This window comes from Salmo salar, chromosome ssa13, assembly GCF_905237065.1.
Source record: "Salmo salar chromosome ssa13, Ssal_v3.1, whole genome shotgun sequence".
Classification (NCBI taxonomy): Eukaryota; Metazoa; Chordata; class Actinopteri; order Salmoniformes; family Salmonidae; genus Salmo; species Salmo salar.
Genome location: NC_059454.1, coordinates 66,900,057 through 66,915,190, shown reverse-complemented (window position 1 = coordinate 66,915,190; position 15,134 = coordinate 66,900,057). Strand labels below are relative to the sequence as shown.

At 42.2% G+C, this 15,134-nt stretch overlaps 1 protein-coding gene across 4 annotated transcripts in view; it reads right to left on the bottom strand.

Moving 5' to 3' along the window:
- The window catches only part of LOC106567625 (MAP/microtubule affinity-regulating kinase 4), a 43,462-nt gene extending 28,837 nt beyond the window's left edge, over positions 1 to 14,625 (bottom strand). For 2 of the 4 annotated variants that reach the window (XM_014137128.2, XM_014137129.2), the window contains exons 1-3: positions 12,182 to 14,625; positions 6,552 to 6,749; positions 5,758 to 5,811 (exon numbers count right to left, since the gene is read on the bottom strand). In XM_014137128.2, the coding sequence (XP_013992603.1) occupies positions 5,758 to 5,811; positions 6,552 to 6,749; positions 12,182 to 12,232 (303 nt within the window). In that variant the 5' untranslated portion in view covers positions 12,233 to 14,625. The remainder of the gene's footprint in view (positions 1 to 5,757; positions 5,812 to 6,551; positions 6,750 to 12,181) is intronic. The other 2 variants (XM_014137130.2, XM_014137131.2) reach the window with 2 other exon arrangements.
- Between the last annotated feature and the right edge of the window lie 509 nt (positions 14,626 to 15,134).

Below are 15,134 nucleotides of genomic sequence, written 5' to 3'. Positions count from 1 at the left end.
TAAAGTATCTATTCTAGTAACCTCGACCAAGAATCACCGGGTGGTACTTCGAGAAAAAAAAACATTCTAAAAGAACATTTCCCTATCCAACGACCATTGGTACGTCTGATACGTTCTAACAGACAAAACCACAGACTTTCTGTCGAATGGCTGACAAAATGTACAATTGAGAGGAATATGTTAGTTAATGTAAAGACAAAAGTTTGTGCAAATTACTCAAACGAGATACTAAGTTGTTCGAACTAGACACTAAGAGAGAGAGAGAGATGCAGGCACAGTGGTCCCTTGCCGGTCTCGAGAGAAGTGATACTGTTTGGCAGATGCTGTGGACTTGATAATTGACTGAAAGGAAGGATGACGGGTTGACTGGTTGTGACTGGGTGGCTGGATGACTAGATGGAAGGATGACTGGCCGACTGGATGGACCGATGACTGGCTGACCAGATGGAAGGGGGATGAGTTGACTGCATAATTACGTTGTTTTGGCTCTGTAATCCAGCATTTTGGATTTGAAATGATACATACAAATATCATACCCCCCAAAAATGCTAACCTCCCCTGTTATTGTAATGGTGAGAGGTTAGCATGTCTTGGGGGTATGATATTTGTATGTCTCCAACTTTCTCACTCATCATTATTCACGATTTATTCAGGATTATCCGTAATCATGGTAGCATCCACATTACTTGTCGAAGTGTTAAGAAACATATTGTATTCTTATTTACAATAAAAGGGACTCCAAAATGACACAACACTATTTACAATTCATTTCTATTGGGCACAAAATAAACTGAAACACAACCAAAACAAACAGCAAATGCATCCAACATTTGTAGAGTCACAAGCTTCATGTAGTCATTGCATTCTATGAATATGTGAACAAATACTTAACTTTTTACTACTTTAATACACATAAGTGAATTTGTCCCAATACTTTTGGTCCCCTAAAATGGGAGGACTATGTACAAAAAGTGCAGGTCATGAAACCACCCTCAAAATTGATGTTTGGAGAAACATGGATAAACATCAGGATCTGAAGTCAAATTGGTTAAACCGTGAGATCTACATACTTTGGCATTCAAAAGCAGCCCTATTAAAGAACTGTCGATGAATAATCATATCAATGGATGGAATCCGTGAATGAACGGCTGCAGCAACAGTCTGACAAGCACAACTGGTGCTGTATAACAAATTAGGCCTAATTAGACAATATAACAATTAAGTCGTTCGAACGACTTAGTGTCTCCTTTGAATGACTTAGCATCTTGTTTGAACACATTTTTTATTATGATTTTATTATACTTAGTCTATCAAACGAGATACTAAGTCATTTGAACGAGATACTAAGTTATTTCGGACAAGATAATTCCATTGAGTCTAATTTTATTTTTTGCCTTGGGCTTCAGGGCTTCCATATAAATACTACAGTAAATCCACAAAAACACTAGAGTAAATACTACAATCTGAAAAAAATTACAGTAAATACTACAATCAGCAAAAACACTAAATGAATTACTATAGTATACACTACATATTTACTTTACCACATTTATACTATAGTTAACTGTAAATACTACAGTATACAGTTTACTGTATACTACAGTAAATACTACAAAGTAGTAAAGTACACGAAAACATGGGGCCAAATATTCAACTATAATACTCTATAATGGAAAACTGTATGTAATACAGTAATTTTAGGTATTATCAATATTAACATACTCTGAAACTTTTTACTGCAACATACTGTAAATTGTGACCGACTGGCTCGATTCGGTCTCATGAATTTTGAATGGTGTTTTATACATTGGATAAAAGTAGAAACTCAGAGCTACAAAATTATATTTTCATCTCAAATCCAAAATGCTGGAGTATAGAGACAAAATAATAAAAAATTGCTTCACTGCCTAAATACATACAGTATGGTGAGGACTGTATGCCATTTAGAAAAATATTTTTTATCCAAAGTGACTTACAGTCATGCGTGCAGACATTTCAGTATGGGTGGCCCCAGCAGGAATCAAACCCACTATGATGACACTAGGAGCTCATAGAAACTCAGATCCTGTAACTGACTCATGTCTATGTCATTAACCCACATATGAGATGGTCCCATAGTCAACCAAAATCATGATGTGAAGCTGAACGTAACAGACGTTCTCCCAGTCCAACACCATCTTCCCCACATACACACAGCACCATTATGAACAATTATTTCATCCTTGATTGGCCCTTTCCGGTCTGTTCACTTCATGCCCCCCGGCGGCAGAGTTCATGTGTGCCGCCACAGAGCCAGGAGGGTAGAGAGAGGGGAAGGGGGAGAGAGAGAGAGAGAGAGCGAGAGAGAGAGAGAGAGAGAGCATATACATGCTCTGAGCCCATCTACAGAGCAGCCCGGACCTCTGACTAATGCATGACGGGGGTTATGAGTCAATGTTACCATGTGCAGAAAAAGTATTCAGTCCCCTTTACTTTTCCAAATGTTGTTACGTTACAGCCTTATTCTGAAATTGATTAAATAGATAAAAATCCTCATCAATCTACACACAATACCCCATAACGGCAAAGTGAAAACAGTTTTTTAGAAATGTTTGCTAATTTCAATTTTTTTAAAACTTAAATATCTTATTTACATATGTATTCAGACCCTTTGCTATGAGACTTGAAATTTATCTCAGGTGCATCTTGTTTCCATTGATCATCCTTGAGATATTTCTACAACTTGACTGGAGTCCACCTGTGGTAAATTCAATTGACTGGACATGATTTGGAAAAGGCACACATATTTACATTTACTTCATTTAGCAGACGCTCTTATCCAGAGCGACTTACACATTGGCATACACCTTATGATATCCAGTGGAACAACCACTTTATAATAGTACATCTATATATATTTTTTCCCTTCTTTTTTGGGGGGGTGGGGAGGGGGGGGGGGTAGAAGGATTACTTTATCCTATCCCAGGTATTCCTTAAAGAGGTGGGGTTTCAGGTGTCTACGGAAGGTGGTGATTGACTCCGCTGTCCTGGCGTCGTGAGGGAGCTTGTTCCATCATTGGGGTGCCAGAGCAGCGAACAGTTTTGACTGGGCTGAACGGGAACTGTGCTTCCGCAAAGGTAGGGGGGCCAGCAGGCCAGAGGTGGATGAACACAGTGCCCTTGTTTGGGAGTAGGGACTGATCAGAGCCTGAAGGTACGGAGGTGCCGTTCCCCTCACAGCTCCGTAGGCAAGCACCATGGTCTTGTAGCAGGTGCGAGCTTCAACTGGAAGCCAGTGGAGTGTGCGGAGGAGCGGGGTGACGTGAGAGAACTTGGGAAGGTTGAACACCAGACGGGCTGCGGCGTTCTGGATGAGTTGTAGGGGTTTAATGGCACAGGCAGGGAGCCCAGCCAACAGCGAGTTGCAGTAATCCAGACGGGAGATGACAAGTGCCTGGATTAGGACCTGCGCCACTTCCTGTGTAAGGCAGGGTCGTACTCTGCGAATGTTGTAGAGCATGAACCTACACCTGTCTATATAAGGTCCCACAGTTGACAATGCATGTCAGGTCAAAAACCAACCCATGAGGTCGAAGGAATTGTCCGTAGAGATTCAAGACAGGATTGTGTTGAGGCACAGATTTGGGGAAGGGTAGCAAAAATTGTCTGCAGCATTGAAGGTCCCAAAGAACACAATGGCCTCCATCATTCTTAAATGGAAGATGTTTGGAACAACCAAGACTCTTCCTAGAGCTGGTCACCCAGCCAAACCGAGCAGATGACCGAGAACCTGATGGTTCAAGAGTTCCTCTGTGGCAAGAATTCCTCTGTGGAGATGGTAGAACCTTCCAGAAGGACAACCATCTCTGCAGCATTCCACCAATCAGGCCTTTATGGTAGAGTGGCCAGAGGGAAGCCACTCCTTAGTAAAAGGCTCTGAATGTCCTTGAGTGGCGTAGCCAGAGCCCAGACTTGAACCCGATCGAATATCTCTGGGGAGACCTGAAAATAGCTGTAAAGCGATGCTCCCCGTCCAACCTGACAGAGCTTGAGAGGATCTGCAGAGAAGAATGGGAGAAACTCCCCAAATACAGGTGTGTCAAGCTTGTAGCGTCATACCCAAGAAGACTCGATGCAGTAATCGCTGCCAAAGGTGCTTCAACAAAGTACTGAGTAAAGGGTCTGAATACTTGTGTAAATGTACTATTTCTGTAAAAAAAATATATATAAATGTGCAAACATTTCTACAAACCTGTTTTTTCTTTGTCATTATGGGGTATTGTGTGTAGATTGATGAGGGGAAAAAACGATTTAATCCATTTTAGAATAAGGCTGTTAGCTAACAAAATGTGGAAAAAGTCAAGGGGTCAGAATACTTCCCGAATGCACTGTATATGTCTTTATGTCAATGCATTTTCTGTTTTTCTCTTTACTCTGAGTAGTGCACGTTTGTGTTGCATGTTAAATGCTGCCTCATTGTGAGTGACCTGTGAAATATTGAACTAATGTAAATTAAAATACAGCATTGTAAGTGAGGTAGTTGGATGATCAAGAGACTTGCATGTGATGAGTCCAGGGTTTTTCCTGGATATAGAATTCTTAGGCGTGCTGACCGCAACTAATGCCTCGCCAAGTTACCACCTACACCCTTTTTTTTGGTCCAAGGCTCTGTTCCAATATCCATATACCAAAATGAGGCAATATCTACTTTCAAATCCTTGTATTAATTATAACACAGAAATGGATGACCCCTCCACAGTTTTCTTGATCTTAGCCTATCTAGTAATTTTAGAATCACCCAAGTTTGGTAGCCTATGCTGTTGGATGAACTTTATGGTCATGGTTGTTCATGTGGTGGTTACAATGCCACAAGAGCAAACGGGTTTGGTACAGGCATAGACATCATTTTTAGATGCAAATCTGATTATATACAGTGTTTGATAATTAAAATATAAGCCTCAAGTTCACTTTAAAGTTGCGTTTATCTTTCTGATGGCTAATCTGGGACATTTTCGGGGACAACTTCTCTCTCGAAACGGGACACCAGGGTAGCCAGGTAAGGCAACTCAGTATAACAGATTATTGTGAAATAGACACAATTTGCTTATTAGAAAAAGTATATTTTTTTGTGTGCAGTACACAATGCATTTCAATCACAGATAAAGACAGTAGGTTACTTAAGACAGAAACAATAGGAGGGAGGTTGGTCGGGAAGGATGGGTGGGCATATAACGTGAACATTTAGCAACCCAAAGGTTGTGTGTTCGAATCTGGATAACTTTAGAATTTGAACAAATTAGCTACTTTGCAACTCATTATTACTTTTGAGCTAATTTGCAACCTCTTAGTATGTTAGCTAACCCTTCCCCTAAACATAACCTTAAAATCCTTTAACCTAACTCCTAAACCTAAACCCTTAACCTCTAACCCCTTGCCAAGCTAACGTTAGCCACCTAGCTAGCCTAGCTTACATAAAAATGTTTGAATTTGTGTAATGTACATGAATGCGTTATGAAGAAAGAAAATCCTATAATACACACAAAATGCGTTGTGATGAAAATCATGTGATACACACTAAAAGGTGGACTTTTTCGTGTGCCTGTCACGAATTTTTGAATAAGTCATTTGTGTCTATTTCACATTAAGCTGTGATAGTGTGTTGGGGTAAGGAGGGAGTTTATTATGCATTTATTAAGTGTTCAATAAGCATTTATTAAGGTCATGTCCACTGTGACAGATAAAACACTGATTAAAAAAAGGTAAATTGCCAAGACTCACCTTTTGTAGGCTGGTTGGATTCAACTGAGTTTTGTCAATTATTTTTATTGCAACCTGGAGGAGACATGAGAACCTTTTACAACATTTTACAAAAAAAGCACAATGAGAAGATGGAAACAACCCAATAGTAAAACATAGCTTTCTCCAACAAGCTTCAAGTATGACAATGAATATCCCTATTCACATTCATTATTTTCCTATCCATGGCCAGACGCCCCAGAACCAATGTCCCACTTCTTTAGTTCCCCATTCCAGTCAAGCCCATCCCTATTCCTCCCAACCCTCTATTTTAGCATTGCACCCATCTATACTCTTATCATTGACCCCAGGAAGACAAGGGGTCGCTTAGGCCAAAGCTAATGGGGATCCATCTGAATAAAGAAGAACAACAACTACAGATCCCCCTCCATCCACTTCCTACCCCCACCACTCACTCTACCCCTATCCCTGCCCAAGTCTCATCTCTCTACCCTATATCCCAAGCCCCCCCACCCAATCACTAAAACAGCCCCATCCCAAATCAACCCCTAGACTTTACACCCTATGCACTTGTGGAGATCTGAGAGAATGTGCTTGGTATAACCAATATGGTGAAGCTTCCAGCTATGCTGGGTCTAGAGGTCAATTTGGGATTGGGCCCCATGCATCCATCCATGCTCTAACTGTAACCCACCACCATAGAAATGGACACTATTGCATTATATTTCTGCTTTCTAAGACAACTACCCTTCCTCTGCATCATATCCCTTACCCAACAACCCACCACAACCACCCTCCCCATGCCCCAACCTCACCTCCTTGCCCGTCAGGATATGGCGGGCCAGCTTGACCTTGGCAAAGTTGCCCTTGCCGATGGTCTTAAGCAGGCGGTAGTTGCCGATGTGCGGAGTCTCGTCAGAGCAGGAGGCGATGGAGTTCCTACAGCGGGCGCCCAGTGAGCGGCTGGACAGGCTGGTGCCCTTGTCTGAGCGACTGGCGGCTAGTGACACATGCTGGGGGGAGAGGAGAGAGGGGAGAGGGGAGAGGGGGTCACCACCAGCGCCCCCATTACCACTATCATACAAAGCCTGGGAACTCCAAGACCCTTTTCAAAATAGCGTTCCGAACCGAACCATACATAGCAGGCTCTGATATTTTCTTTTCACGTTGCCTTCTCCAGTACGGTTCCACCAACTATGGTAGATGCATAACAAGGCCATCCCAGTACAGCTCGGCTCAGCCTAGTGGGGTGAAATGATACAAGACCAACTCAGAGGCCAATTGCTCTTTTACACTACTGTACCAATTGCTGTCCTGAGCCACACTACTGAGCTGGCTCGGATTAAAGGAATTGTATTTTCATATGGCCCCTTCCAGCACGGTTTCAGCAACTAACTATGGTGGATGTGTAACCAGGCCAGTACAGTTTGGCTTGGCTCAGCTCGGAATGGTGGTGTTTAAGGTACCACTGTACACTACTGGACTGGTCTGCCATTATAGCATGGTGGCTTTGGCTCTCTAATATAGCAGGATATTACTGAGAGTAAACTGATCTAACTAAGATAATGTCACATCAGTGTTTTCCCTAGATCTATTTGCTCATAGGCAGGGGGTTAAGGCCCTGAAAGCAACACCCAGGACTGCTGGTACGCCATAGTTCTTCACTGAAATTATATTCAAATTTTTTATATTATTGTTGATTTGGACATCATCATGCCTGGGTTGCGTTCAACAGGGCATAATGTTGTGGAATGTTCCACACTGTTTGGCTATTGATCATGGCCCTAGTATAGCTTGGTGTATAGAAATACATGAGATCATTCATTTCCAGGTGAACATATGAATATGTCATGACAAATACTACTATTCATAGAATATCTTGTCTGATCTCTCTGATAACTGGGACAAAGGTACAACTAACTGTATGAGGTGATTAGTCGCATGAGCCCAGTACAAAGAAAGAAGAAGAAAAAAAAAACATGTAAAAAAATGCATGAAATGAAATGTATGTATTCACTACTGTAAGTCGCACTGGATAAGAGCGTCTGCTAAATGACTAAAATGTAAATGTAAAAAATGTACTGAGCTAGTTTTCATAAAACCAGGGTTTGAGCGTTTGCTTTAGACTGCGTTGGTTCCATTGCAAGAGGTAAGCTCAATCAAGCACAGCTAAAGTATTTAAAATAATTTCAAAATAGAATTTGAACCCAGGTCTGGTATGCATCACATGCTGGTAGGTGCTCCATTCCAGAACCCAATAGCTTTCGACCTAGGTGCTGTGAAGATTCAGTCCAAAGCTTGAGTTATGGCTAATTTTCAGTTAGGTAGGCAGCAAAGCGTAAGATGAAAAAAAAAAACGGTGTGTTTTTTTTACAGGAACATAGATAAATGTGTTTTAGTCGGATGCAGCTCCTTGTCATGTGACCAAACAGAAGCAGGGCCCAAAACAGAGGGAATGAGATACCAGAGAAAGGACAGAGAAAAATGAAGAGAGTGAGAGAAAGAGAGAGAGAGGCAGGAAGGGAGAGAGAGAGCAACACAGAGAAAGAGAGAGAGACAGAACGAGAGAGAGAGAGAGAAAGAAAGTAGATGCAGGCACAGTGGTCCCTGGCCAGTCTCGAGCCCTGAGGCGTAACTTCCATCCCCTTAGCATGTCCTCCTTCTCTCTGCCTTCCCCACCATCCTTTCCCAACCCCTTATTCACCAACCCCCAGAATGTAAAACAGTGCCCTCTCTCCTCGCCTCCTTCTCAAAACACATTGGAAGAGAAGAGCAGAGGGGAGGGACCTCGGATCATCTCCTCCAACGCGGTTTGAGCAAGTGAGGAGAGAGAAAGCAAGGAATCAAGGAAAGATAAAATGAGGAGAAAACTATGTACTGGATGCACACAGGATGATAGAGTTAATCTTCTTGGAGATTTCGGACTGATGTACAGTGCCTTCGGAAAGTATTCAGACTCCTTGACTTTTTCCACATTTTGTTAGGTTATAGCCTTATAATGACAAAGCAAAAACAGGTTTTTGGACATTTTAGCAAATGTATAAACAAAAGAAATCTGAAATATGACATTTACATAAGTATTCAGACCCTTTACTCAGTACTTTGTTGAAGCACCTGTGGCAGCGATGACAGCCTTGAGTCTTCTTGGGGATGATGCAACAAGCTTGGCATACCTGTACTTGGGGAGTTTCTCCAATTATTCTCTGCAGATCCTCTAAACCTCCGTCTGGTTGGATGGGGAGTGTTGCGGGTCTCTCCAGAGATGTTCAATCAGGTTTATGTCCGGGCTCTGGCTGGGCCAATCAAGAACATTCAGAGACTTGTCCCGAAGCCACTCCTGCATTGTCTTGGCTGTGTGCTTGGGGTTGTTGTCCTGTTGGAAGGTGAACCTTCGACCCCAGTCTGAGGTCCTGTGAGCTCTGGAGCAGGTTTTCATCAAGGATCTCTCTGTACTTCCTTCTGTTCATCTTTTCCTCGGTCCTGACCAGTTCCTAATCCCTGCCGCAGAAAAACATCCCCACAGCATGATGATGCGGCCACCCCCATGCTTCAACGTAGGGATGGTGCCAGGCTTCCTCCAGACGTGACTCTTGGCATTCAGGCCAAAGAGTTCAATATTGGTTTCATCAGACCAGAGAATCTTGTTTCTCATGGTCTGAGGGTCTTTAGGTGCCTTTTGGCAAACTCCAAGTGGGCTGTCATGTGCCTTTTACTGAGGAGTGGCTTTCTTCTGGCCACTCTAGCATGAAGACCTGATTGGTGGAGTGCTGCAGAGATGGTTGTCCTTCTGGAAGGTTCTCCCATCTCCACAGAGGAACTCTAGAGCTCTATCTGAGTGACCATTGGGTTCTTGGTCACCTCCCTGACCAAGGCTCTTCTCCCCCGATTGCTCAGCTTGGCCGTATGACCAGCTCTAGATAGAGTCTTGGTGTTTCCAAACTTCTTCCATTTAAGAATGATGGAGGCCACTGTGTTCTTGCTGCACAAATGTTTTGGTAGTCTTCCCCAGATCTGTGCCTCGACACAATCCTGTCTCCGTGCTCTATGGACAATTCCTTCAACCCCATGGCTTGGTTTTTGCTCTGACATACACTGTCAACTGTGGGACCTTATCTAGACAGGTGCGTGCCTTTCCAAATCATGTCCAATCAATTTAATTTACCACAGGAGAACTCCAATCAAGTTGTAGAAACATCAAGGATGATCAATGGAAACAGGATGCACCTGAGCTCAATTTCAAGTTTCATAGCAAAGGGTCTGAATACATAAGTTAAGGTATTTCTGTTTTTTTTTTTATAAATTTGCTAAAATTTCAAAAGACCTGTATTCACTTTGTCATTATGGGGTATTGTATGTAAATTGCTAAAGACGTGTTTTATTTAATCCATTTTAGAATACAGCTCTAACGTAACAAAATGTGGAAAAAGTCAAGGGGTCTGAATACTTTCAGAATGCACTGTATATGTTTGATGTCTTTACTATTATTCTACAATGTTTTGGGGGTTGGGGGTTGTATAATTCCCCTGCCTCACCATTCCCAACTGGACTGAGATGAAGGAACATCAGAGGGGTGGTGATTGGTGAGAGTAGAGGAAGAGGGGATATGGAGTGTGCTCCAACTGGCACAATATTCCCTTTATAGTGCACTACCTTTGAATAGGGAAAATCTGGTCAAAAGTAGTTAACTATACTGAACAAAAATATAAATGCAACATGTAAAGTGTTGGTCCCATGTTTCATGAGCTGTAATAAAAGATCTCAGAAGTTTTCCATTTGCACAAAAAGCTTCTCTCGCTCAAATGTTGTACACACATTTTTTTTACATCCCTGTTAATGAGCATTTCTCCTTTGCCAAGATAATCCATCCACAGGGCAGGTGTGGCATATCAAGTAGCTGGTTAAACAGCACGATCATTACACAGGTGCACCTTGTGCTGGGGACAATAAAAGGCCACTCTAAAATGTGCAGTTTTGTAACAAAACACAATGCCACAGATGTCTCAAATTTTGAGGGAGTGCACAATTGGCATGCTGACTGCAGGAATGTCCACCAGAGATGTTGCCAGAGAATGTAATGTTAATTTCTCTACCATAAGCCACCTCCAGCATCATTTTAGAGAATTTGACAGTTCGTCCAACCGGCCTCACAACCCAGACCACGTGTAATCACGCCAGCCCAGGACCTCCACATCTGGCTTCTTCAGCTGAGGGATTGTCTGAGACCAGCCAACCATACAACTGATGAAACTGAGGAGTATTTCTGTCTGTAATAAAGCCCTTTTGTGGGGGAAAAACTCATTCTCAGCAGGGGCGCAGCCATGGGTGGGCCTGGAAGGGCATAGGCCCACCCACTTGGAGCCAGGCCCACCCATGGCACCTTGCTCAGTCATGTGAAATCCATAGATTAGGGCCTAATTTATGTATTTGAACTGACTTATTTCCTTATGTGAACTGTAACTCCGTAAAATCATTGAAATTGTTGCATACTGCATTTATATTTTTGTTCAGTATATACAGTGAAGAAGCCCATTGGGCTCTGGTCAAAAGTAGTGCACTATATGGTGAATAGGGTGCCATTTGTAATGCGGTCATGGTCTCCACACACAGATTTGGGCCTGGGAATAATAACAGATTGCTTCATCAGACAGGTCCTCGATAAACACACATAATTTCAGCAGAGAAATCACTATATATGGAATCACATCTAAAGAGGAACCCCCAAAGTGCATATTAGGCTATGCATATTAGATAGGCCTTCATAGATAGATGGAGATACAAAAATAATGCGCACACACACACACACACACACACCCATTGTTGCTTGTGCAGGCCCTACTGCTACTGGCTACAGTTGAAGCTGTAGCCTAGCAGATGGCGCTCCGCTGTTACACCCATAGCTCTGGATAGTGTGCCGCTATACCCAGCAATGGATAGAATTTTGCACAACATTGTATGCAATAATTGAAAACAGTTATCTTAAAGACTTTTTCTCGTTTTTATTATTCCGAATGGTTGTAGGTGCGACAGTATGCCAGTCATAACGAGGTTTCACCACACAAGGGGAATACACGGGCAATAAGTGACATCACTATCTATACAGCTATAATATGAGGTGACGGTTCTTAGTATGAGCTTCTGCGCATATCCACGGAGTGTTACCGTATGTGGATGGATTTGCCTACAGCCATCAGCTCTTTTGCTGTTTAGACGTTCAATGATACGGCCCATTTTGAGATAATCTGCTATGCTAAATTTCCACCCACTCTCATACCCAGGCTCCTTTTTTTAACAACCAAATGCACACCATATAATAATTAGGCCTATGCATTACAAATAAATATGGTGAATGCAAAGCCCCAAGTTATGAACCATATTTCTATACTCTACATAGGATGTATAATTTCTGCATAGACACTCAAATTATGGGAATAATTATTGCACTTACATGGTCCGTGCCCCTGTCGTTTCCAGACTGTAATGCAGAACGCGAAGACATTTTCCCTGAGTTTTTCCCGAATTACTGTATGTTTGCGTTTATATTTACAGGATCAGGCTCCACTAATAATAACATCCGACATCGGCAGTTCAGCAGCTGAGACCACGTCCCAATCAACCTGTTTATTCTCCAACCGGCGAAGCCGTGGTCGAGAGGAGACCTCTGCCTGTCATGGCAGCAGCCAACCGATATCTGGGGTGTCTTCAAGCAAGCTGCATTTCTCTGGCAAAATTCGCTCAATTCGGTAATTTTGCACCAAAAGCAACGCAAACCCACGATTTAACGTCAATAATGGACTGAAACAGTGTGATGTTTGGCCAAAACCCAATGTTTCTGCGGCGACATTCCGCCCCCTGCCTCATTTCTGCATATACAACAAATATACGGCGTTGGGAGGAGCGTCTCCGTTTATCATAATAATAGGCAACTGTTTTATCTATCAATTCCCCATCGCTTTCCAGCATGCAACCGACGACGATCGCATTAATCCGCGGGACAACAGAGGGTATCTTGCATGAAAAACACCGAATTGTTCATAACCCGATAGTCCTGATGGCTGCGATGCGCCACTTCTCGCGTCAGAGACGCTGACTGACACATCCACCGACCGAAAACGCACTTACGAGCGTAAAGTTGAGCGTAAAATAAACCTACCCAAAACGGAAGATGGAAAGTCTGTGTTTAAATCACTGACGCATTTTCAATATTTCTTATACACAGTAGTGGTTAGCTATAGCCTAAATCCGTATTTAGATAGATAAACAAACAACTCACCCCGCCACGCTTTCCAATTCACCCATCAATTACAGTCTTCTCCCATTCAAAGACAGCACACCAGAGCTGGTGCACAAATTGGGATTCTTGTAGGCTACAGAAAGACCAATATACGTCAAAATCGAATGAAATCGGTAGCCTGGCTAATTTTCTTATGATATGAAGATTCATGTGAATATATTATTCCAAAAAGGTTTAGTCAATTGGACAGACAGCATTGTAGACTTGAACTAGGCTAGTTACAACTGTGTAGCTGCAGATCAAATCAGAACTAAGCCTTATGTGTAGCCTATAGCCTGATATTAAACATAGTTTTACCGTGTTTAATTGAGAAGTGAGGGGATTCGAATGTTTGCACATCTAAATCATATAAAGAAAACATATTATATGTGTTATACCATCAAGCCTATCACAGTTGTGAGTAGACTATGGAACAATGTGTAAGCACACGATTATAAGAGTCAAGCGGCCTATGTAAAAGCAATGTTGATATTTTAATTTGTGCACTCATGCACTGGCTGAGTAGGCTAAATATTCAGTATTTATTGTTGTGATTTAGGGGGGTGAGTGGGGGTGCAGTGGGGCATGTTCAGCTGTCCCAGAGAAGGATAGGATCTAACAGATAACCCTCTCTCAGTCAAGAGTTGCAAAATTCCTCCAACCAGGGTTTTGGGAAAGCTACCATAATTTGGTAACTCTACAGTTGTTTATACCTTAGGTTACTGATTAGTGTCTTGTAATGAGCAGTGATCACTCAAGTGCCCTCCCTCAAATCTACCAAAGACACAGGATGGGAATATGTCTGTATGTCATAAGGAGGGTGGCAACGGTTGCTGGTTCTAGCCAAGGGCCAGGCGATTAAAAAAAAAAAAAAAAGGGAATTGAACTGATAGCAGCAGGGGTGCTGATGTCCAGCCTGACCACATTAAACAGACATAGGATATGTTGCGTAAATGTGTATCCCTCCATTTAGTATGATATGTTATGTTAAATTACGAATGGATTAATGGTCTGGTTACTTAAAATGATGCTCCAGTGATTTTGTATAATTTCAGCCAGTAGTTTTGAAAGTAGTGCTCACGAGTCAAAACGGTTCATTGAAAATTGTGCACAATTGTGTACCACGTTATCCATTTCGTATGTTACCTCCTGCACATTTCTTTTTGCAATTCTTATGATATGTTACTAATTCCAATTCATACAAGAATTTGTAAGTGCTTAAAATCCCGGACTGCATCTTTACTTAAGACAGAAACGAAAGTATGATATTGTATAATGGATTGGGTAAGAAGTATTTGTATAATATTTTACCACCACTATTCCATTCATAACGTAAGGTAACATATTATACTAAATGAAGGGATACGAATGTACATCCCAAATCCTACGAATTGCCTTGAGGCCAGGTTGTGGTATCTGATCCCAGGTACAAACCAATGCCATTGAGCCCTTGAGCAAGGCACTTAAACCTAAATTGCTCTCCATCCAGCAGTGCTGCACCGCGGCAGACCCTATGCCAGGCTCTAGTCAAAAGTAGTGAACTATAGGGAATACGGTACCATTTGGGAAGTAAACCATGTCAAAAGGCAGCATGGTCTATCAGCACATGGTCTGTCAGCATATACTAACCCATAAGTTTGGTGATATTGGTGCTAGAGCAACCAATAGGAAGATTGGGATCCTTTCCTATTCAGGTATGGGCCTTGTTCAAATACTCATAACATGCATCCTTCCTCCCTTGAGCTTATGTGAATTGGTGGAATTAATGTAGTGGAAATCTTGATGTTAGATTGGTGATAAGCCATTGATGTTAGATCAGTGATTACTTCAAGGAAGGGCAAAAGGATGGAAGGAAGGATGTATTCAAACAGGGCCTTCCTCTAACCAGCAGGTGCCCAAGCCTGTAGTGCTTCACAGCTTCCAGGAGATGGTAGCAGTGTGTTGCTTTTTCTTTCTACTGAGAACCAAGTACCCTCTGACTGGCTGTCCCATCATATCTGGGCCTGTATTCACAAAGCTTCTTAGAGTATGAGTGCTGATCTAGGATACATTTCCCCTTTTAGATCCAAATGAATAAGATTGTTTGGGCATGGTGGACCTTCATATTGTGATGTCAGATCTATAGCGT